We start from the raw sequence: 22,584 nt of genomic DNA, 5'->3' as shown, positions 1-22,584 counted from the left end.
GTGAAATAAGGTGCGATTATCTGAGATTTTGTTCATACTTCATAATAGTATGGTAATAATACATTAGTAATTTATAGATAGACATAATGACAAAAATATACTTCAGTAAGTAGCTAAATAAAGGATTACTGTTGCTGTAGTCCTACAATGTATTTTAATCATTTTCCAAAAATTAAATGCTTGTGCCTGAAAATAAGAACAGGAGGTTATAGATTATAGCTTTATATGCTTAGTAGGTATTTTGTTAATGACTGTGATGTTACACAATACGCTAATTTGCACTTTTAAAATAACTTTGTTTTAGACACATTACTAGGTTAAACCACATGCTTAAGTAGCTGACTGATCTTACAGTAAGAGTGAGATTTAAAAAGAAGTGAGCTGCAGTACCTTGGTAGCCTAGTATACAAATTCCACAACATTTATATAGTTGATGTCTTTGTATAAGATAACTTCAAGAATATACAAACAAATGCTCAGAAATTCTGAGCTTCTATATACATTACAGAGCTTCTGAAGACTTTACAGATGTTAAAGTCACGTTAAAGTCCTGATTTTCTGGACTGGAGAATTAAAGCTGAATGAATCTTCTTCTGTGTCAGTTCTGCTCTCAATGCTCGTAAATCTGCTGCTGCCTGCTTTCTCATCTGCAGAAAAAAAGTAATTTAAGGAATTGCAATTTAAGGAAGTTTTTAGAGTTGACATGCATATAGGTTTATGTAACTAGGACTGAATTTTATACAGGATGGCTGAATACAGGATACATCTTTCATCTTGAAAATTTTACATGTCTAATTGGATAGCTTACTTCTAGCACTGCTTTCTTCTGTACTTCACCTTGGAGTTTTTAAGAGACGACTGTGAAAGGCATTATTCTCTCCACTCCTTGTTATACAGTGGAGGAGGCATAACGAGTACATCCACCCTAGATTACCCAGTAAGCAGGGGCATGGGCCATCTCTGTGATGTAGAGGACTCCTATTTCAAGTATTCAAAGCTGAAAAGCTATCCAATGTGAAGGCCTGTGCCATCATCTTCCTTCCAAAGGGAGCCATAGGCAGAACTGGTATGGAATAAAGCATCTGCTTGGAGAGCCAGTCTCTTTTTTTTTTTTTTCCTTTATACCAGGTGTTTGGGTTTTTTCTTAGCCATGGTCATCTACTGATCAGTGCCTCACAAAGTATGCTCCTTCAATTACCTTTAGAGTGAAATAGGAGTTTTATGAAAAAGATTGTGAAGCTTAGCTTACATAGTACCTTGAAAAATCTAAGTGCTTGAATGTGATACATTCCAAAATAATCTAATAACCTGATGTTCTTGAGTAATTTGCCTAAAGTAAGTGGTTAAGTTACAATGATAACTAAGATCATAAAACTAACACCATAAACCAAGAACTGTTTAGCAAGTATTTACATCACCTGTTGTTTGGGAAGATCTAAGGCTTTTTATACATATTTTGACTGTTTTAATTAAAAGGCAGAGTACCTTAATTTCTATTATGAGTTTCATTTTTGTATCATCCAGCTTCCTCCTCAGTTGATCAAGATCATGCTGCACTGTAGTAATCCGGATGATTGTGTAATTCTGTATGAAACAACAACAGCAACAAAACTTTATGTGCAGCATTAGTGCATCTCATCATCCATTGGGTGTTACATCACCACTCAGAAACAATAAACTCTTTCCAACAACTCCCCTGCTTTCTTCCAGTCCTTAATGCATGCTGGGTTGCCTCTGGTTTGTAAGCAGTCTACGCTCCAAGAGAGTGCTGCTCCCTTCAGCTGGGTGCGGAGGTTCTTCCACTCCCTATTGCTTTGGGAAGTTACGAACCAGATCAGATCTCCTGAGTAATAGCACATTGTTTTGCAATTACCTTTTATGGCTACTCCCCGTTTACAATAAAAAGGCATACTTGAAATCATATTTTTTTCTCCCACAGGCTTAGCACCACTGTCACAGTATGTTTATTGATGAGATTGCTACACTCATGATGTTTAGTGCAGATGATAAACTCCTGGTTATACAGCACATCATTTCAGCAGTAGCTGTGGGTGAGCCTATCTTTGAATTAACCTCTAAAACTAAAAGCCATGTTTTCAAAATGTGGGTTCTGATACTCAGACTTACTTGTGCAAGTCAGCTGTGGTCCCTTGAAGTCAATAATGCAATAATGCTGAGGGATGGGGGTGTACGTGGTACTCTCTTAATGTTTCAAGACTTTAAAAATGCTATTAAAGTGCCAGCTGAAGCAAATGATGTGATAAAGTTGCCCACACAAGGAGTGATTAAGTGGTATCTGTAGCCTTTCATCTCTGAGCTTCCACTATAAGCTTCTCCCTTCCCAGGGGTACAAGGGTCCAAGTCCCAGCTCTGACCCGGCACAGTGGTATAACCCTGGCTCAGACCACTGAGAAAGCATGAAAGTTACACAGTCATGCAGGAAAAAAACTGGCAGGGCCATCAGACTAGTTGGGGGCTACTGACGAATCACCATATTGTGGGTGAGACACCAGTGAGGACAAAGCTGGTGGAAGAGGGGAAACCAGCGACAGCGGGAGCTGTTCCCCAGAGCCTGATTCTTCCCCCCGACTGATGTAGCATGTAGCTTACAAGGGGTGAACAGCATTTTTGTGCTTAGCCTTATAGCTCATTAAATCCTAGCTATCTTCTGTGTCTGCTAGCCAATAAATAACTGCTGTATGCATGTTAAGTTGTGCCTATCCTTCACATAAGGCCTCTGTGCCTAGCCAGACACACCTAAAAAAAAACCCCACATCTGACATCTCCCCCAAAGGAGCAATAACATATCTGAACATAGCTAGTAATCTAATGTAATATCAACCCTGTATTTATATTGTAGACATTTATATTAAGATAGCTCAAATAATACACATTCATATATAATATATACTCTCCTACCTTTCATATACAAGAAAGGGACATTTATTTTTTCTAGTCTAGCTTCAGATTTGCCAACAGACTTGCTTCCATTAACGCATTTGGAAAATTAGCAGATACAACTATTGGGAAGGGTGTTTCCTCCTTTTTTTTTACCTTTTCTTTTTTTAATTCCTCTCTGAACTTCCCATGATTTGACTCCACCAACATCCCATGAGACTCACAGTTGCACAATAGTTCAGGTGCAACTACTCCAAAAGCCTCAAGAGACACGTGTGCCCAAACACAGCTAGAATTCATTACCTCTGTACGTGAAATTTGGGATGATGACAACAACATAGACCTTAACAATTAATCATACTGAACAAAAAGGGATTTTGTTATGACAAAGTATTGTACAAACACAAATGCTCAGACCTGAGCACTTCTTCAGTCTTTTTGAGAAGAATGGGCGAAGTAATGCTATACCTCAGATCACTGTGGGATATTTGGCTGTTAAAAGCCAGTTTACAAGTCATTGGTTGGTGATGAATTTGTTACTTTAATTTGTATTTTATACAAAAAATAGGCTGTGTAAAAAAGATTAAATAATACAAGCACATACCTTGGAGTCTGCCATATTGTTTGGTTGTTTTCGGCTATCTCTGGCTTCCAATTGTAAGAGTAATTTCTGGTGGTAAAGCTCTAAATCTTGTCGCAGTTTGTTTAAAGCGTCCTCGAGTGAAACTGTAGCTTTCTTAGTTTCAAAGTACTTCTTTTTCCATTCTTCACGAACTATACAGGAAAACAGTAACACTGTTTGGTCCTGTTCATATTATTGTAAGGTCTGTTGAAAACAGTAATGACCAACCGATCTCACAAGATTCAGTTGGCTGACGCACACATTAAAACATGGCAGTAGGTTTCTTTTAAAAAAGCAGTTAGTGAAAATCTTCATTAAAATGACATTCACTATAAATGCAACTGAATTTTCACACAGTCGTGCAACAAAAGGCTCTACCTGTCCATCGAGATACAACACAAGGTTGTAACTCTGCAGGGCCAGAGATTTTGAACAGCTTACTTTTATATAGAAGTCCCAAGATTATGGGAAACATTACCTTTGTACTTAACTGTGATTCTTCCTATGTTGTTAATGTGCCATCAACAGCTGGCACATAAATCTCCCTGTATCTAGTGTGGCAGTCTTATGGCCACATACGTCCACTAATCTGCAAAGTATCATAAATGATTCCTTCTTTCAAGGCATATGTTAGAAAATCAGGACAACTGCTTCTCAGAAACTTACCAAAAGAACCCAGCTGTTAGAGGACTGTACAGTATGTAACAGAGTGATTGTCAGCATGGCAGTCTTAGGCAGATATTAAATAGAGACTAGATCATTGTTCCTACAGAATACGCTCTTTCCTTCACACCTTGTGAAGAAACATGTTTAAATGCACTTATGAAACACTACAGGTCTGATAAAAATAAATCGGAGGTAGAGACGCTGCTTAAAGAACCTGCAGAAGCTGTTTGAATCTTTGTGAAATAACCTTTATTTTACCTAAATGGGTAACATAATTTAAGACAACACAGGAGCCATTTAGGGCTTATGTCAGCAGGGTAAATTAGTTTGCCTTGCAGCTCCATGCTACTACAGATTCACTGCTTCGAGTACCCAAGTTTGTTTATTTTAAAATACAACTTCACCATGCTGCAGAGTACAGTGCAGCCATGCCCTTAGAGAATAACTGAAAGAATTGGCTTGTCTTCTCCTTTCAACAAAGCTACTAATAATAGTTGAGACTCCTAGTGATTTAGCTGTATTTAAGTACAAAGAGAATGCTCCCAAAACATCAAAGTGATTAAACCTCATCTCCGTATAACTGGAATGTGACTTAGGGATGATACTTTAAGTATAAACTTGAAAATAATTTTACAAAGAAAATTTGGGTGGGATTTCAGTGGGATTTTACCTTGTTAAAAAACAACATTTGTCAAGCTTGTCACAACAGGCTTGTAACTTCCATGCCATAAGCTGAATACCATTAGATAGGAGGAACAAAAAGTACTATGCTGGCAATTTGACTAGAAGCCCTATCAACACAGTAAAAACCTCTGTAAGCACCAGCTACAGGCAGGTTTAGATTATGTCAGCAGCCCTGGGCCTCAAACAGCAAAGCAGCCTGCAGTAGCTCTCTGGGCACTGTACGTACATGGGACACAACTTGAATGGTTTATAAAAGCCAGGATATTTTTAGATTTGTAAGACTGCCACAAAAAAAGTAGACGGAAACATTGCAACCTTTAATCCTTCCAGCACACTGTTGTACAAATGAGCCTTCTCAGAGCTATTGGTTAGCAAACTGCTCTCTAAGTAAGCTCACTGACAAGGAGACAAACATTTTCACATTGCTTTCAGTGTCATTTCTCAATCACTCCAAATTCCAAAATGAATTAAAAGTGTACCGTGGTATCTCCTCAGCTTATTTTGTTCCAGTAGCCCTTTAGCTTTTTTGATCAGTTCTTCTCTAGTTTTTTCCATGTGCCTTCTGTCTTTCTTTGTTTGTTGCAATTGTTCTACCATCTTGTTTTCTAAAGATATTATAATTAGTTTTAGTAAGCATCTGGATACTGTAAGTAGGAAGGATCAATCAAGATTTTTGTAATGCACCCATCATAAATCATGCCAAAAGCTCTGTCAAAACAGGCAGTAGAAATTCTTTTATTTTAATAAACTATCTCTAACTTTTTGAAATGGCTGGTGCTTAGAAAAAAGTGAGAAATCCAGCATGCATCCTGGCATTCATATACACACAGACAAGTAAACACCCTTTTATATGCCTAGACAATGTATCACTAAAACTATCTATTCACAATACACATACATACTGCATACATTGAAAACTCTTGCCACACGAAGCCAAAAAAGCCTCCAAAAGACTACTTCCCGCTCAAAATACTTTGGGATATAACCTGTAATAAAATCTGGCCTTAAACTCCAGCTGGTCATAGGCAGGACAGTATCTCAGACTTTCATTCATCTGCAACAATAGGTCAATCACTTATCTTCTCATTATCCTCCTCCTCCACCTCAGTGGAGGATCCTCAACAATACTACAAGTGTTTTTCTTTGCTACATTCTCACTTGAGCCAGCAGTATTTCATCCAATCTCCCTCCTTTTCTCCTTCAGTCCCCAAGTCCATAAGCTACGTTTTCTAACACTGGGAACTTGCCATGCTCTATGAACAGCCCATACAATTATAAATCCCTGGAATTTTCCAACCACAAATTAAAATTTTGTAACAATACTGTGAATGAATGTACAAATTCTTTCATAAAGTAGGTATTTCTGTCTTCATTAGCTATTCCATCTTGATTAAATGTTCACTTCCCTGCAATTTCTTGGGATTAGATACTCACTTGTTACCTGAATTGAAGGAACTTGAGCTGGATTTACAGAGAGTGCCATAAAAGGTGGACTAGGAGATGAAATGTATTCTTTCGGACAAGTAAGATGATCTTGCTTGTTTTCATCTGCCTATAGAGTCAAAAGACACAACTATAAGTACATAACTCCTAATCCTGAATGGTTACATTAGACACATGCCCTGAAAGTGGCCTGAGTGAATGGGAGGGATGAATTTGAATTCTGCATATATTTTTTTTTATTCTGTTACCAGTACAAACGATTACTAAATTACGAACAGCTGGACCTCTGCAAATAAAATCAGGACACTGAACACTTACACTGCAGAGAACATACAGGCAAAAATGCAGACTGTCGCTCATTGTTCTTGTCCATGTCCATAACCCCACAGGTTACTGACACCCACACATAACCAGGAATAACGGGCCTTAAAACTGCCATCTGGCTCATTGCTTACGAAGCCTTGACTGCCAATTTCTAAACTAAAATTTATAATAGGAGATTTTCAATTTCACTATTATTTCCCTAAGACTCCACTACAATCATTTCTGCATGAGAGCTTACAGGCAATGGTTAATAGTGATAGCTATTATGCTGTATGATTGCATGGGGGTGCTGAGTCTTCCTAAATATGTACTTATTCTGATACTATATTATACATATGTTCTAAAGGATTTTATAGGGTTTATCAGAAGTTTTGCTTGGCTTGAGAGAAGACAAATTTATCCCATAGGAAATATGAAACGATAAAAATTTCATCAATAAACCCAATAAAATGTTACTGCCAAGAAAATGTAAAAAAAAAAAAAAAAAAAATCAGCTACAATTAATAAGTCTGAGATAGTTATGGTATATGTAGTTCCTGTTAAATTATCACAGAGGTATAAGTTCTGATGATTTCATTGTTTAGAAATATAGTTGATTTTTCATTAGCAAATCTGCAGAGTAGGAGTGCATGAATTAACTTTTCTCACTCTCAAACCTTCAGTTGAGTATTTCATATTTCTAATGAGTTACCTGTCTTATAAGATTAGACTGTTTCTAGGTGGAGGACTATATTTATTGCTCCATATTACTAAGAATATGTTACCTTGAAAAAACACACCTGATTATCCAGTTTTTCACCAGGATCAGCTATAGACTTGCTAGTTCTGTATTGCTGCAAGCTAAAGATAAAATCAAAGAAGCAAGTGAAAATTCATGTAATGATATGTTTTTTCCCCATTTTCTTTCATTTATTTGAAGTCCATAAAATAAATTTCTAGCTATGAATTAATATTATCCGTTATTTTAGTAGAATCATTATTTACTAACCTTTGGTTTTTGCGTACAAATTCTGTAGTTTGGTCTCCCATTATTTTAAGAATTCCAGCATCCTGTGTTCTGTCTCTTCTTAGTTTGGTATCTTTTTGGTGGTCATTATTTTCCATGTTTGTTAATTCTGTGACAGGATAGTGATGATCAAAATATACAGATTACACTTACAAAATTCAAGCTGTTTTAACTGTCAATGCCTGGACTTTCCAACCTGTATTAGAAATTCAGTGAATGAATCCAATAAATAATGTTATCTCTGGGGTGTGGAAATATTGTGTGAATAACAGAGGAAAGAAATAAAGGGAAAAAAAGGTATTTTTATTTTGAGAATTTGTATCTAACTAATTCCTGTAATTTCTGGTACAAGAAACATTATCAGAGATAAGGAAACCATTTAATTATTTCATCTTCCCTAAACTAATTCCATAACTAACAATTTCTGCCTTTCAGAGACTGAAGATCCCCTACAAACTGGAGCCAGCAAAGAAAGGGAGAGCAAACTGTTTATGATATTAATTTTACATTTATGTTTAAATGTTAATGAACAAATGTTATCAGCTTCAAACTATATACAATAAATATTTCAAAAGAAAATTGCTGACAGACTTTACCTTTACTGCTACAAAATCCTACATCCTTCACCATTCAAAATAAAGTTATGGAAGAATTTTCAGTTATTTATTTACGTATATATATTTGTATATGTATGTATATTTGTATATATTAATGTACATCTCATACTTAATATCAGTTAACATGATGATGGAGGGACAAAGCTATTTTTGACAGATTATGACTGGAAACTGAAATTACTGAAAAGTCATCCATGAATGCCTTTTCTAATACACTCTCCAGACACATCTTGAAGAATACAATATCCAAATTTTTGTTTTCTTACTCAAAGTGCTGGATATCCAGAAAATCATTCTAAGATCTGTAAGGTGCCCATACCTATGAAAAATTCAATATTGTCTCATTTAATAATTACTCACTAAAAATTTTCAGTAAAGGTCACCTTTTTTACATTAACTGCAAAATTCTACTTAAATATTAAGACTTCTCTTTCAAAAGTATTTCCTCGAAAACAATTTATGTTATAATTTTGATGCTAATATAGCAGTATTCATTCAAATCCAATTTAAATGTGCCAGTCCTTTCTTGGTAATCACTAAAAAATTAGGAATATTAAGAACATTATATAACTGTTCAAGGACTTAATGACCCTCAGTATCCATTAGATACCTCATTTTAAAGGAAGTAGCAGTTAGTAGATCTCTTCCAAACAACTTTTCTATTTTGGCACAGAACTATTATCTAGTTTTATGTGTGCTTTAAACCCCTCCATACTTTTGTACTATTTTCACTGTAGTCTGCTCAAAGAGTTCTCTCACTTCTCCGTTTTAGGAATGTCACTGTTCAATAGCATATAAATAAACTTTATATAGGAGGGAGGGAAGGGAACACTTCTTCTTCAGTAGTAATGTAGCTATGGATAAGATGACAATGAAAGTTGGAGCGAATAAATGCCTTCCCTGATACATTGATAATAAGATTTTTTTCATTGAAAACTGCTGTTGAATTACAGGATCATTATCCTCCAATCTTCATGGTAGCTGCTTAGTAATGTTTTTTCATATAAACAAGATTAGATAAATGCATCAACTATAGTAAAGTGTTTCCCTATATAAGTACACAGTGATAAAGGACTCAAAGTAAAAACTCAGCTCTTTGAAAGGTATTATTCTTACTTAAAAAATTAGAATACTGTTCTGATAGCAAATCCCAACTCATGCTTTAACTATAGTTTTTTTAAAACTTAGCTTTACTCTGCCAGCTTTCTAAAAAGCATGCTTTAGCAAAAAGATGACAATGAACAGTTGTACCCTTTCGATACTTAATATGATTTTGGGGTGTTTGGTTATTCTGGCCTTGTTCATCACTGTGGTTTTCATGGAGAGTAAAAGCAGTTTCTTTGGCTTTGTCATTCCACTTAGGAGTGTGATGCTGGTTTTGGTCTTGGCTGAGACCATTTTGCTGAGAGGTCTGGAATACCATATCGCTCCTTCCAGACTCCCAATCTGCAGGATTTGAATGGCCTGGTGTGAAAAGAGATCCACTGGATCCATTTTGATCTGCATAATAAGTGATATTAGAAAACAGAAATATTATTTTATTGTAAATGTTAATCATAATATTTATTCTTCTCCTTCATTACCCTCCTTCACTATATTGGTTAAACTTACCTTTTTCTCTAAACTGTGTCTGTTTTGCTTGAATCGCTTTGTTATGGTCTTCCTTATGTTTTGTGTGCAAAACTGGAACAGGGCCTTTCTCACCCCATTCCACAGGACTGTGCACTTCCTGGTTTTCTAGCTGATGACTGCTTTGTATGCTTTCTAAAAATTGATTGTTTTTTTCAGGTTTTGGTTGGGGAAGACTGGATAATCTTGATCTATGACCAAACCTATTAGCTTCTGCATTAAAGTGATGTTTTTGTTGAGTTGATGATGATGATAATGGATAAACATCTTCAAAGTATTCCACTCCAGGTAATAAATATAATTCAGGATAAAGTGCCTAAAATATGCAGTATATTCATCAGACAAAAGAGGAAATGTGCAACATAAAAAGTTTCTGAAAACAATACCTTAAAAGCCATTCAATACATACATGAGGAGGAACAAATGATTCCAGTTCCAGTTCTGTTTCTTGCTTTGCTTTCACCTTGGAAGATAAAGAATGGAAACGTAACCAACAAAATACTTTTTTTATCAATAAGGTTGCATACCTTTTAATTTCTACATTCTATCATCATCTTTACATACTACTTTTTTTTTAACCAGCACTATCTTCTGTAAGGGCCTGATGGGGAAGAAGGAACATAGGCCAATAGTCTATTTTGTGACATGGCACCGAAACTTTATCTATTTTTCAAAATCTCAGTCAGACCCACATGAGTACATGGATGTACTGAGTATTTTTTTTACCCTATGCACTTTCTCTTATGGTTCAAAGGACCTGATCCAACAGTCACAGCAGAAGAAAGTCTTAGATTGTCATTACTAAAAGTTGCTTCAAGCTGAATCTGAACAGAAATGCTGAGTCTCACATAATTTTCTCTGTTCAGCTGACACAATACTGCAAAATATTTAATGTATATAGGAAAAAAGAATCTATTACTCTCCTATGTCTTTTTGTATTTATTGTTTGCCTTGATATTCTTTGTGTGATACGCACTTTCAGATTTCAACAGTCATCCTAAAACCAAATGTCTGAGATAATCAATGTATATTTGAAAGATGTGCTCCAACAGAAAAAAAGAAAAAAAAAGGAAATCTGAGCTTACATTTAAATAATGAAATTGAACTAAACATGGGGCCAAATTCTGTTCTCAATAATGGCCAGGCAATGCCATTGATTCACTGTTAGACACACAGGCTACATGCAGGAAAAGGAAGAGCAAATGAACACAATTTTGGTTTATGTTTATTTTTCATTTAGAGACCCTTACTTGCAAGTGGGGTACAGCTCTTAGTGCTGCTTACATTGCTACTGTTGTGAAACAGAAGACTGGGGCCAGGGCGGGGGGGGGGAGAAACTACTCAACAAATATTTGATCATAGAGATGTAATTCAATGAGGTTACCATGACCCTAAATAACAAATAAACCAGTTAGTTGGTTTATTGCTTTACACTTTGTTATGAAGTTAAACATCAAGCAACAGTAAATACCTCAAGTTAAAATTATATCTTTAATTTGTCGCTAAAAATCTTCACTTGTATCTACCAATATCTTTAATTCTCTATTAAAGTAAAATATTTTATTAAATTCCTGACATTCTAAAGGAAGCTGGAAAATTTCTCCATTTATCTCAAAACTATCAGTGGGGAAGAAAATTTACCATCTTACTTATTGTTATGCAGTTAAAACCACCTCAATTCTTTGAAGACATATGCACATTTTTAGATTCAAGTTGTGTCACAGTCTTTCTTTTCATATTTTCCACCTAGTTTTTGCACATTACTTAGTATTTATTCTACTCTTCTGCGTGGGTAGTTTTAGTGATAACTCAACTACAAATGAAATAAAGAACAGCACCAATTTCCAGCTTGTGATTAATTTCCAAATCAGTGAGAAACAGAGGTGAAATGAGAAGTGAAAAAAAGTATTCTATACTTATGTACATAACTTAAGTCTTTGTGTATTACACAAACAAACTTTCAGTTGGACTGATTTACAAGTTTATTTAATCTTTAGCTGTAGTTTGTAAGATATAAAAATATAGAGAATCAGTGTGAGGAACAGTTATGATTCAGAGATGTAGATTTTTGATTACATAAACCTCAGGCTGTATTACTGGATTAATTAGTGGAACACACATGTACACCCAGAGAAGTTTCCATTCAGAGACTTTACAGGCTTTTGGGCGGGTCACAACAGGAACCTTTAGAGGAACTCTGACTTACTCGGCTTCCATTGCAAATTCAAGTGCCATATTCCCAACCATGTACTGGTAATAATGACCTTAGGGTTTGGGGTTTTTTTAAATGCAACCAGATTTGCTATATTTAATCCACTGACTTAGCAAAACCAGCATCTTTTCACTGGATGGCAACTAATTACATCTGATGCTTTAAAGGATGTTTCTAATATACCTGTCCAGCTGTGCCTTTGTATTTGGGGAAGTAGATGTGCTCTGACAAGAGCTCATACTCCAGCATGTTTAAAAACAAATGCTTACAGTGCTCCTAAAGTTATGTCTGTTTTCTTCTGATATTATCTAACCTGCAGGAATTAAATCTGTGGTTTACTTTATAAAGCAGAAGAGCACTAAAGAAAAAACATATTAACTTACCACTGCTAGTTTTTTCCCAATGCATTTTAAAAATTTGAATTTATCTGCAACTGCAACTCCACCCAGGTACTCTCCAAGCTTCTCCCGTAGCACTCTTAGTGTGATGTGAGGAGACACCCTAGAACGTTGTTATTCATTAATACATCTGTAAGATGTATTAATGATCAAATAATGATGGCTAGTTAGTAAGAGGGGGAAGATAATGCTGTATTCATGCTGGCTTGCATGGACAGAATGACCAAAAATGGGAACTATGTCCTGGAACTGAACCTAATTACATATAGGCCAGAGAGCCTTGGGATGGTTGAGTCAGAACCTTGTATTACATTATGGTGGACTGTATTACAAGGGCTGTCATAACATTAACTAGCAATATTCATATCTTAGAAACCCCATACAAAGGGAGAATATGGAAGGAGCTGAAATTTGAAAATGACTCCTTCAGAACCCTCTTGCTCATCTGCAGATGAGTAACAAAAACACTGGAAACTACAGCCATGCATTTCCATATAGGGGACAAATTTTCATGGGGCCGGTTCAGGACTGTAGAACATACCCCTTCAAGCACTAAGGGCTAGAGGAGACTTCATCACTGTCCACTTTAAGTAGCAGGCACATTCCTTTGATTTTGTCTTCTCTGACACAAATTTACAGTTGGGTGTGTGCGTGTGTACATGCAAATGTATTTTAAATCAAAACCAAACACTGCAGCTTGAACATTTCCACCATAGTTTGAGGATGAGAGACTTGATGCAAATATGAATTGCATCATTTAATGTACTACTGGAAACCATGCAAATATTAAAGTAATGAGCTCAGTGTAAAAATCACCATAGAATAAAAAGCATCTCTGCAGAATAAAACCAAATGTGCAAGAGGCACACAAAAGCTCTGCAGCACAACATAAGCAATTCTAATTGCTCCTATGCTGCCATATAAAATAAACCAGGGAACAAATTCAGGCCTGAGACTGTTAATCACCCATGCTGATTGTTAGTGTGCTACCTAGCATGATTTTGGCCCAGGCAGCTATCACTCTTCAAACAATGCACAGACATAGCCTGGGGGACAGCACATGCCATTCTCAGTAAACAGTATAAACAAGAACATACCATCCCTTCAACTTGGACAGGCCCTCAGCATGAACCTGTCAGGGTTTTTTTGCACTCTCAAACAGCCCTATATGCCTTCATTTCACACCCTAAGTAAGAGTAAAAACAGCCTCAGTTTCATTTCATAAACTCAGTACTTCAGTGGGCTACAATGCTTCCGTTGCATTATTGCAGCACCCTGGACATGGCAGACCCTCCTCAAGACCAGAAATCTGCCTTGGAGCACAGGCATGCAGCAGAGGAGACCCAAGTCTGCAGAGTAGACACATCTAGGCCACACTGCTTGGTCCCTGTACATTTAGCTCCTGTTTATTTCTTCCCCAGCCACTTTTTGCCCACACTTGCTGCAGATATTAGCCCTAATGTCATTTATTTCAAATGTATAAAGAAATATGTGAAAAATGGATACATAATTCAATACACATCCTTCCAAAGTCTTACGTGAGAACAGAGCTGATCTATAATTCAAATATCTCTCATTCACTATCATTTCTTCAAGCTGATGTCTCAAAAAGATATGCCCCTTGAATGGTTTTCTGAAACCAAATATATGCAAGCTCTTTCAGAGGCAATTCTAAAACTGCACATCCTTTACTGACAATGCCCTCCCAAACCAGCATGGAAATCTAAATCTAATGCATGTATGAACAGCAGGGAAAGCATCTAGGTAACTATGATGTATCATGGGAGAACATTATTTAAGTATACAGAACCTGAGATACAGAGCAGAAAATTTACCTGAAAATTGTTTGCCAGTGCAGCTGCCAGGAAAATATAGTAATATATTTCTTACTTGCTGCCACTGGCTAGCAGAAGACTAGTCACATCTGAGTCATTTGCTTCAGGGTGTTCCTTTAAAAGTAATGCAAACTAGAGTTCATTGCAGCAATCTCATCTAGAAATAACAAAAGTATGGCTTCTGTGGTGAGGAATGAGGAATAAATAAAAGATGACAGGGGCTGAGAAATCAAGTTCATGGGAACAAGAACTGAAACCCATAGACAATTACACACTTAATATTTTCCTCTAATTTTATGATTAATGGAAGTGGCCTGTACTTAGACCTAGGAATCCTTTGTTAAGCTGACTCGGACAATACTAGGATTGTCAGGCTGACTGGACAGTGCTATCAACAATGTCCAAACAGCAGAAGTACCAGCAAGGCTGCTTTCCTTCTCCTGGATTATAAGAGAGAATATTTTTAATCTTTTTTTTTTGTTTTTAAAGACAGTGATACACTGAATGGGTGCTAGTTATTGCTAATGTTAATGCACTGCAGCATTGCATAGTACCCGTAGAATAATTAATTAGCAATTATTTACGATTCATTAGCAAACAACAAATACCCAGACAGATATAAACCCACTGAAATCAATGAAAATCCTAATTTGAGTTAATCCCTCAGAACTGAGCCTTAGTGAAATAAATTTACACTACAGAACAAAGGACAGTGACATGAAATGATTTGAAGTTACCACTGCAGACAGGTATTTTGCACCTCTGCTGGAGACTAGTACAGCAAACAAAACAGATACACTTACTTCATCTTGGTTTGAGAAACATTTCAAAAAAAAGAGCCTGTGAGATTGAATACATTCTGCTGTACGTGCTCATACCTGACTGCTGTCAATCTTTTCAGCTACACAGTATATTGTCTTAAGTGGACAAGCCTAAATTTAAACAAGTTAAAACCCATATTCCCTGCTATTTAAGCTAAATTAACAGGTTTTGCACAAGAGCAGACAAGGCGCATGTAAAAGCTCCATTTCAACACACATCTTTACATTATTTGATTTTTCTGAAACTTCTTACCACACTAGATACACACAGATTTTTAAGTGTTTAGGAGTATAAAACAAACTTTCAAAGTTATGAAGGATTAAAACTGCAACTCTGTGCCAGGTTTGGGCCTAGGACTGGGAACCGGGGTATCCTTTCAGGAAGTCCTCTAAACAGCTACCTGAGAGCACACATAGCACACGGCATTGTGGGCAACCTTTCAGAAATACCACTGAAAATGAAAGAAGATATGCTGGTGCTTGCATGGGCTATAATGCTTCCCCTTGAGAAACATGGCTTAAGCTCATTCTTCACACTGAGCTCAGATCATCATATCCCTCTTCCTGGGAAGTGTCAGACTTCCCTGTGTTCATCCAGCCACTCTGTCTTGAAGCTGGCCCATTGCCGAAAAAAAAATTTCAAGATTTTGATAATCAGTCTCAGGCAAACAGAAGGAATATAAGACTGTGATTTTACAATATAAATTATTCTGCAGAAATACTAGCATTGCTCTGGAAGTACATTTCAATGGTCTATATGACGGGCTGCCATGGAGCTAAGCCTGATACAGTCCAAACAGACATAATGCTAGTCATGGGCACCACTTCCCTCCAGAAATGATTAGAGAACAAGTCTCTTCCAACAAATTGTGCTCTGTGGAACAACAGCTGGACTAAATGACTGAAGGACAATGTAAATGACCTACCACGTACATGAAGCCTAAGACTATACCCACCTTATAAATCCAGCTGAGATGAATTTGCTAGTAAGAGATACAGGAACTGTATTCAGCTTGAAGTTCCACACTTCTTCTGGGACATAAAAAACATGGAGCTCCACCAACTAAATAAAGAACAGATGATCATAACTGTAGATATATTATAACCCTTTTCCTACATGCTTTGTTTTGCTTATGTGGACTTTCAATTTCTGGAGGCAGGAATGGTTTCTTTGATGTTAGCACATGGACTAGAAAAGTGAGGGTCTATCTGACAATGATGACTAGATAGTGAGACTACCGGTGAGTAGAGCAATTTGTGATTGAATGCCAGCTGACAGCATCAAAATAAGTCACATTAGAACAAGCTCAACACTGGAAATGAGAGAAAAGAGAGCCTGTGCTACTGCTGTATGTCACTGTGATGGCAATGGACAGAGCTTACCAAAACTAGTTGATACTCCAGAGCACGTCATGGTTACAAAAATACTTCCGCTCAAATCCTACCCTTGTTCATCTCATAAAAAGTGCAAAGCCCTGAAAGCTTGATCCAAACAGCACCACAAATTGACCTCACCATCAAGAAAAAAATAAAATATTTCTGACAGTTGTTATTAATATTAGCTGCACGGGAAGTGCATGAATGTGCCTGGTAATGTATGACACAAGAGTAACTAAGCCTGCTCTAAGCAAGGTTCACTTAGACTGTGTTCAAACCTGTGGCAGTTGTGGGACTGTTAATGTCTGGGTCTTGATATTTTTAGTGACAGTCAGATGGTATTGACAAGGATGATAAACTTCCCTCTAACTAGAAGCCATACAAATAATCTATATTAAATATTTCTGCAATTGTTGATTTAATAAATATAAACCAGAAAAGAATGCTTTCTATATATACTATGTTAAAAGCATAGGGTTTTTTCCTCTCATAGAAATAGTGCAGTGTCACTTATTTTAATATTTTTTTATTTGTGAAATCTAAAAAATCTCTATGGAAAAGTACAAAAACTCTCACCTGCGATGTTCGAGGTCTTGTTTGACTGAACGACATGTCGTTCCCTGTGCTTGATCACAGTGAATGCCAGGTGGGCTTTCTAATTTTCTTTTTGATCGGAACATTCTTTAAGGATGAGTTTCATGATAATCTGCTACGAGAGAAGTTACTCCATTAATATCCTTTAATGTCCTTTATTTTCATTTACTGTTCTTCTTTCCATTTATGAAAATGGAGAAGTTGTTTCTGTGCTGAGCCAGAAAGTTTCCAGCTAACTGCAAACAGACTCAACCACACCTTCTACACAAGTGAGTATCACCTAAGTAACTGGGGGAATTGCTAAACCACAGCCCTGCAGCTCCGAGGGATCTGCCCTGGAGTATTTCCTCTTAACGTTTTCTCACCTTTCATAAAAATACTTTGGTTGTATGTAATTTTTCTACACAATTGTATTGTCTTCCTAAAGACACAGACCTAAATCCCCACAAAATGGGAATCTTGCAAGGTCTGGGTTTATCTCCGATAAAGGGACGGTTATGGTGAACTGCAGCCAAGCCACATGCATGGCACGTTGTACCAGCCAAATGCAGTATTCCAAGGAAACCTGACTGTGCTGGGCAACCGCGTCAGAAAATCCTTTCATAAACCGTGGTTCTGCCCTAACCTTGTTATGACTCTTCTCAGTGCTCTCACTTTGAAGGCTCTTCCAGCACCTCAGAGGTTACAAACCTCCTTCAGGTGTTCAGTCTGCTATGCCACTGCTGTTCTGATCGTCTCAGCAGCTCTCCCTCGCACCCCCGCTACTTCTAATTCACCTTTTCTTGAGCACAAGTGACCAGACCCTCCCAATGACCTTCCAGGTCTCGCCCTGGCTCCGTGCGGTGGCATTAAGATTTCCTCCTGCCAGCGGGAAGCGTGTACTCTGCAGGGCCCGAGTCCTTACCTGCCTCCTCACAATTACACCGCAGCCAGCTCTCACGAATGACCTGACTAGAACATCCCATCACTTCTCCACAGTTATTCACAAAGTCATGGCAGGTTACAGCACAAGTTCTTCCTATTAGTGTGTGTGTGTGTGTGTGTGTGTGTGTGCGCACGCACCCCCACCCCCCCCACCCCCCTCTTGTGTTTCCAGACGATTCCGGCTCCCGGGCACACAGAGCTCGCAGGCGAACAGCCACGAACCACAAGCACCAGTGAGAAGCCCGGACAGCGGCCTGCCGCCGGGCTCTGGGGTGCCGTCCGTCCCGCGGTGCCGCCCCGCCGCCCGCCCGCGGCCCCGCAGCGCCCCCCGCGGCAGCAGCCTGGCCCCGGGCGCGGCGGCGGTTGCGCAGGCGCCGCCGGGCCGGAGAGTTTGGGACGCGCCGGGAAGTTGGGGCTGGGTGTGCCGCCGCCTGCCGTGCCCGCCGCCGCTCCCATCATGTCGGGCTCCTCCAACGTGGCGGCCATGAAGAAGGTGGTGCAGCAGCTGCGCCTGGAGGCCAGCGTGACACGCGTGAAGGTGAGAAGCGGAGCCGGGACGGGGCAGACGCGCCGCCATTACACCGGCCCGGGGGCCGCGCCCCGCGGCGCTCCTCGGAGGTGGCTGGGCTGCCCCGCGGGGCAGGGGCCGGGCCGGGGCTGCCGGCTGCGACCTGCCCCGTCCCGCCGAGTCTCCTTAGCGGCGGCGCTCCGCTCCCAGGCTTTAGCCCCGGGGCTCCGTCGGGCCTCCCCGGCCGAGCCTCTCCCCGGGGCGGATGCGCAGCTGCGTCCCTTCCCCGCTGCCGCCGCCTCCCCGAGGCTCGGCCCGTGCGGTGCCCGGCCCGCCGCGCCCTCTCACTTCCTGCAGCCTCTCGGGGACCCCCGGGGGCCGCTCCCCGGCCGAAGCGCTCCCCCAGGGCGAGGGACGCGCCCCGCTCTCCCCTTTCATTTCCTTATTCTGGGGAGTGTCTTCTTCCATCAAACTGTGGTGAAAAGAGCAGCTCGAGTCGGGTTATAGCACAGGTTGCCTTGGCTGGCCTGGCCCTGATACTGTAAAATGGAGACTTGGCTGCAAGGCGTGCTAAGTGCACCGAACTTGGGCATTTTCGGGGTCAGACCGGGCCCTGTCAAATTAGAGAAACTCTAGACGAATTGCAAATACTAGATACCAGGGAGGATGCTGCTTTCTGAAACTTTGATTGTCTTTTTTATGAGTTCAGAGTTACAGCAAAGAGAAGCAAAACAAGTAATTTTTTCACTGTTCTGTTTTTAGGTAGGTACAGCCTACCAAAAACCCCATCATATACTAGCTCATCATAACGATGGGTTTCCAAGGGATGATAAAATGCTAGTTTAGTTGAGTAGAGCATCTTAAACTGTATGTTGTATTTTTAAACAATTTATGCTAGAACAAGGATCTTCATATATTTAACAAAGTCATCTCTGAGATGTTGCTTATCTTTCACCCTTCATGCTTTGAAGTTTAACATGAAAATTTTCCAAATTAATTCTTATTCTAATATTGCGCAACTTCTTGTCTTTAAGAAACAAAAAAATTATGATCAAACTGTTGTATAAAACCTCTGTAAGCTGTATTGCAATACTTTTAACAGCATTCTTTATACCTTGTCAAGTAGCTATGTCCTCAGTAGAGTGTTCAGTGAATTCTAATGCCAACTTTTATTATGACTAGGTTTCTCAGGCTGCAGCAGACTTGAAGCAATTCTGCCTGCAGAATGCACAACATGATCCCCTACTGACAGGAGTATCATCAAGTACAAATCCATTCAGACCCCAGAAAGTTTGTTCATTTTTGTAATTACGTGAACTACTTTGATAGCTTTCAGTGGTAAGTTCTTGAATTACGATTTATAAACTGTTCTGTCATTAAAAATAGCTGGTTTTAAATGAGACTGCCTGTATTAAAAGTATTCAGAAGAGATGTCTGACTTCTGCAGCTGGTGTTGGTCTAGATCCCCACTTTGGGCCCCTCCTCCCCTGTTCCGGTGGTAGCTCTGTATTGGACACATGCTGTTCATAAGTAGTACGAGTAGCATTTAGCTGGTGTGGAGCTTCAACCAGTTTCTGTTGCTGCAGCAAAGTAGCAGTGGGGCTAGCTACTACTGAGCTGCTATTGGGACTAACCTGGCTGTACAGTAATTCTGCTCCATCTTCTGTGTAAGGGTATGATTTCCATTTTCTCACATAGGATTACTCGCATAACAGCACACACGGTGAATCCTGATTGTGGCAGATAAAGCACACTTCCAAAGATAAGTTAGTGGTGGTCTCAAAGACCACTGTCCCCTACAGGATACACACTTTAAGCCAAAAGAAAAAAGTATGTAGTCCAACAATTGTACAAAGGCCCGTACTCCACTCAAATAAGCTACTACATGGGTAGCAGTTTACGTAACTAGAAACAGTTGAATGCTCATTTGGATTTTCATTCCAAAACTTTTATAGGCTCGTTAACACTACTGCTACCATTATGAAGACTACTAATCTGGCATTCCTTGAAAATTCTGATGATTAGATTTTAGACTAACTTATATAGAAGGGCGCAGTTTAGATCCACAGTAGTCTCACCATGACTCTGAAAGCCACAATAATTTGATATTTTGTGCACAGTAAATGCATGATAATTTTACTGTGTCCCTCTTCCTTCATGCTCCTTGACTTGGATCGGTTAGGGGTGAGAGCCTATACATTATTTTGCAGCACCTGATACGCAGTTAACCATAGCTGACAATCCTTAGAAATCTCATAGCAAGTCTTAACCTTGAAGAATTCTGTTTTTGTAGCTGACTTGCATCACCCAAAGAACTGTAGTTTGCTAGATTTAAGTTGTGTTATTTAGGCACCTTTATAGAAAGGTGATGTTAAAATTATTCTTTAAAATTGTTCTCCCCTCAGGCAGACTGTAGAAAGCTTCCAAAGAGTTTGTATATAAGCAAGGTGGTTCATGGTAGTAAAGACCAGAGTAGTAACAGTATAGAGGTTGATGCTTAACTATTTAACACACTTCGCCAATTGTTTTGAGCAATAAAATACAGCAGTGTAACTGAAATGTGCTGTAAGAGTTCTTGCAGCTTTTAAAGTTGTTTCTATTGTGAATTTTATCAACTATTCTTATTTAAAATATACTACTCTTGGATACTGACTTGTGTTCACACTACTGTAGCTTCAGCTTTAAGGAGTAATTCAAGGAAGAAATAATCTGTAAGTGTTGTAGCCTCATGACCTTTAAAAAGCCAAATAAACTGTACTTTAATCAGTGACACACACAGTTCCTCACTTAACTTTGCCAAAGTCTACTAATTCTTGGGTGTGGATGTCAGGATATAATGTTTCCAGTGTCTCACACGCATGTGTGCATACACAGGGCATAAGAGGCTTAATATTTTCTTTCTCAATTACAGCCCTTATCTTCCCTTTCTGATTTTGGAACAGAGCACTTGTTTCTGTTGATGTTACAGGCAAAAGTCACACAATCAGAATGGTAGGGGTCAGAAGGGACCTCAGAGATCATCTAGTCCAACCCCCCTGCTAAAGTCATTAGAACAGCAGGTTTAGTTACACTACCTACGTGGAGCATTTCTCTCCTTCACTGTATCTCTTGCAAGCACTTCCTCAAAATAGGCAATTTCTTAGTTGTAATCCTGGTGTTTTTGTGATGAGCCAACAGAGTTCATGTTTGCACAGTCAGCACCACCTCTGTGGCGTGAAGAGGAAGTGTAATTTATTAGTTAGACAGACTCCCTCTGCTTTTCAAAGGCAAAGCAGATGCCTGGTATTTCTGTAGGCACCAATCTGTCCTTCCACTTAGCAGTTTGGCTTCCACGAGACACTAAGCTTCAGTTCTTTTGTAACAGCTTTGATTATCTTCTTGTACTCCTGGGGATAGCTTCATGGTTTTAAAAGTTTACTTTATAAACTAATAGTTTTATAAAACAGCTGTGGAAAAAAAAGGATTTTTTTTTTCCTCAATAGCTGTCCATGGCATACTCTGAAGGTATGAGTTGCTTTATTGGCATTGATACTTTTCTAACTGCATTTTGTTTTTGTTTTTCAGATCTTTTAGCATCTTTTTCCTAGCTGCTGATGTGTGTAGGGGCAGAGTGCCTCAAGGAGCGGCCTGGTTTGAAGTCTGTACAAAAGCTTAGCTTCAACGTGCCAAATCTAACTGTTAAATTGCTACTGTTGTCAAACCTCTTACCATCTACCTCTCCAAATGAACTGTATGCTAGTTACAATACTTCTGTTTCATAAGGGAATCAGTTTTATATGCCAAGCAAAAAAATAAAGTGTCTTGACTTACTCTGGTCTTGAAATAAATTACTGTAACTAGTTGATAAACTTCTGGATACATTGACACCTCACCAGTTTCTGCATCACTCTGCAGCAGCTGGAGAGCATATACAGGAGTCTATGTTTAAATATTCCGTGCGAGTTCACCTTGGGTTGATAGTCTTACAGAACAATGAGGCTTCATCAGTACTATGCTTAGAGGAATAGAAATAAAGCAGGAAAAAAG

At 38.8% G+C, this 22,584-nt stretch overlaps 2 protein-coding genes across 5 annotated transcripts; one reads left to right on the top strand and one right to left on the bottom strand.

Annotated features, from left to right (window-relative positions):
- Positions 1 to 61: 61 nt before the first annotated feature.
- On the bottom strand, positions 62 to 18,951 carry SPATA1 (spermatogenesis associated 1). 4 transcript variants are annotated; one of them, XM_075759806.1, is made up of 14 exons: positions 18,907 to 18,951; positions 17,109 to 17,238; positions 16,112 to 16,218; positions 12,485 to 12,602; positions 10,299 to 10,352; positions 9,872 to 10,205; positions 9,512 to 9,760; positions 7,626 to 7,752; positions 7,417 to 7,477; positions 6,305 to 6,422; positions 5,350 to 5,475; positions 3,503 to 3,672; positions 1,486 to 1,584; positions 63 to 647 (listed from the first exon to the last, which is right to left on the bottom strand). In XM_075759806.1, exons 2-14 carry the CDS (start codon positions 17,142 to 17,144, stop codon positions 543 to 545), a joined length of 1,704 nt encoding a protein of 567 aa, XP_075615921.1. In that variant the 5' UTR covers positions 17,145 to 17,238; positions 18,907 to 18,951; the 3' UTR covers positions 63 to 542. The 4 variants fall into 4 exon arrangements, with proteins under 4 accessions (XP_075615923.1, XP_075615921.1, XP_075615920.1 ...); XM_075759805.1 differs by lacking the exon at positions 18,907 to 18,951 and adding an exon at positions 18,722 to 18,885; XM_075759804.1 differs by lacking the exon at positions 18,907 to 18,951 and adding an exon at positions 18,031 to 18,152.
- GNG5 (G protein subunit gamma 5) lies at positions 18,401 to 22,367 on the top strand. The gene is made up of 3 exons (XM_075759811.1): positions 18,401 to 18,588; positions 19,741 to 19,896; positions 22,123 to 22,367. Exons 1-2 carry the CDS (start codon positions 18,508 to 18,510, stop codon positions 19,864 to 19,866), a joined length of 207 nt encoding a protein of 68 aa, XP_075615926.1. The 5' UTR covers positions 18,401 to 18,507; the 3' UTR covers positions 19,867 to 19,896; positions 22,123 to 22,367.
- Positions 22,368 to 22,584: the final 217 nt, after the last annotated feature.

This window comes from Balearica regulorum, chromosome 8 (assembly GCF_011004875.1).
Source record: "Balearica regulorum gibbericeps isolate bBalReg1 chromosome 8, bBalReg1.pri, whole genome shotgun sequence".
Taxonomy (NCBI): domain Eukaryota; kingdom Metazoa; phylum Chordata; class Aves; order Gruiformes; family Gruidae; genus Balearica; species Balearica regulorum.
This window is presented reverse-complemented; position numbering and strand designations above follow the sequence as displayed.

What these genes read in the sequence shown, in the direction of transcription:
- SPATA1 (XM_075759806.1), bottom strand. Translation starts at nt 17,144, where the DNA reads ATGTCGTTCAGTCAAACAAGACCTCGAACATCGCAG. An exon ending in CAAGACCTCGAACATCGCAG is followed by an intron (nt 16,219 to 17,108) that starts GTGAGAGTTTTT and finishes TTCTTTATTTAG; the next exon opens with TTGGTGGAGCTCCATGTTTT. An exon ending in AATCATTTGTTCCTCCTCAT is followed by an intron (nt 10,206 to 10,298) that starts GTATGTATTGAA and finishes TGCATATTTTAG; the next exon opens with GCACTTTATCCTGAATTATA.
- GNG5 (XM_075759811.1), top strand. Translation starts at nt 18,508, where the DNA reads ATGTCGGGCTCCTCCAACGTGGCGGCCATGAAGAAGGTGGTGCAGCAG. An exon ending in CCAGCGTGACACGCGTGAAG is followed by an intron (nt 18,589 to 19,740) that starts GTGAGAAGCGGA and finishes TATTATGACTAG; the next exon opens with GTTTCTCAGGCTGCAGCAGA.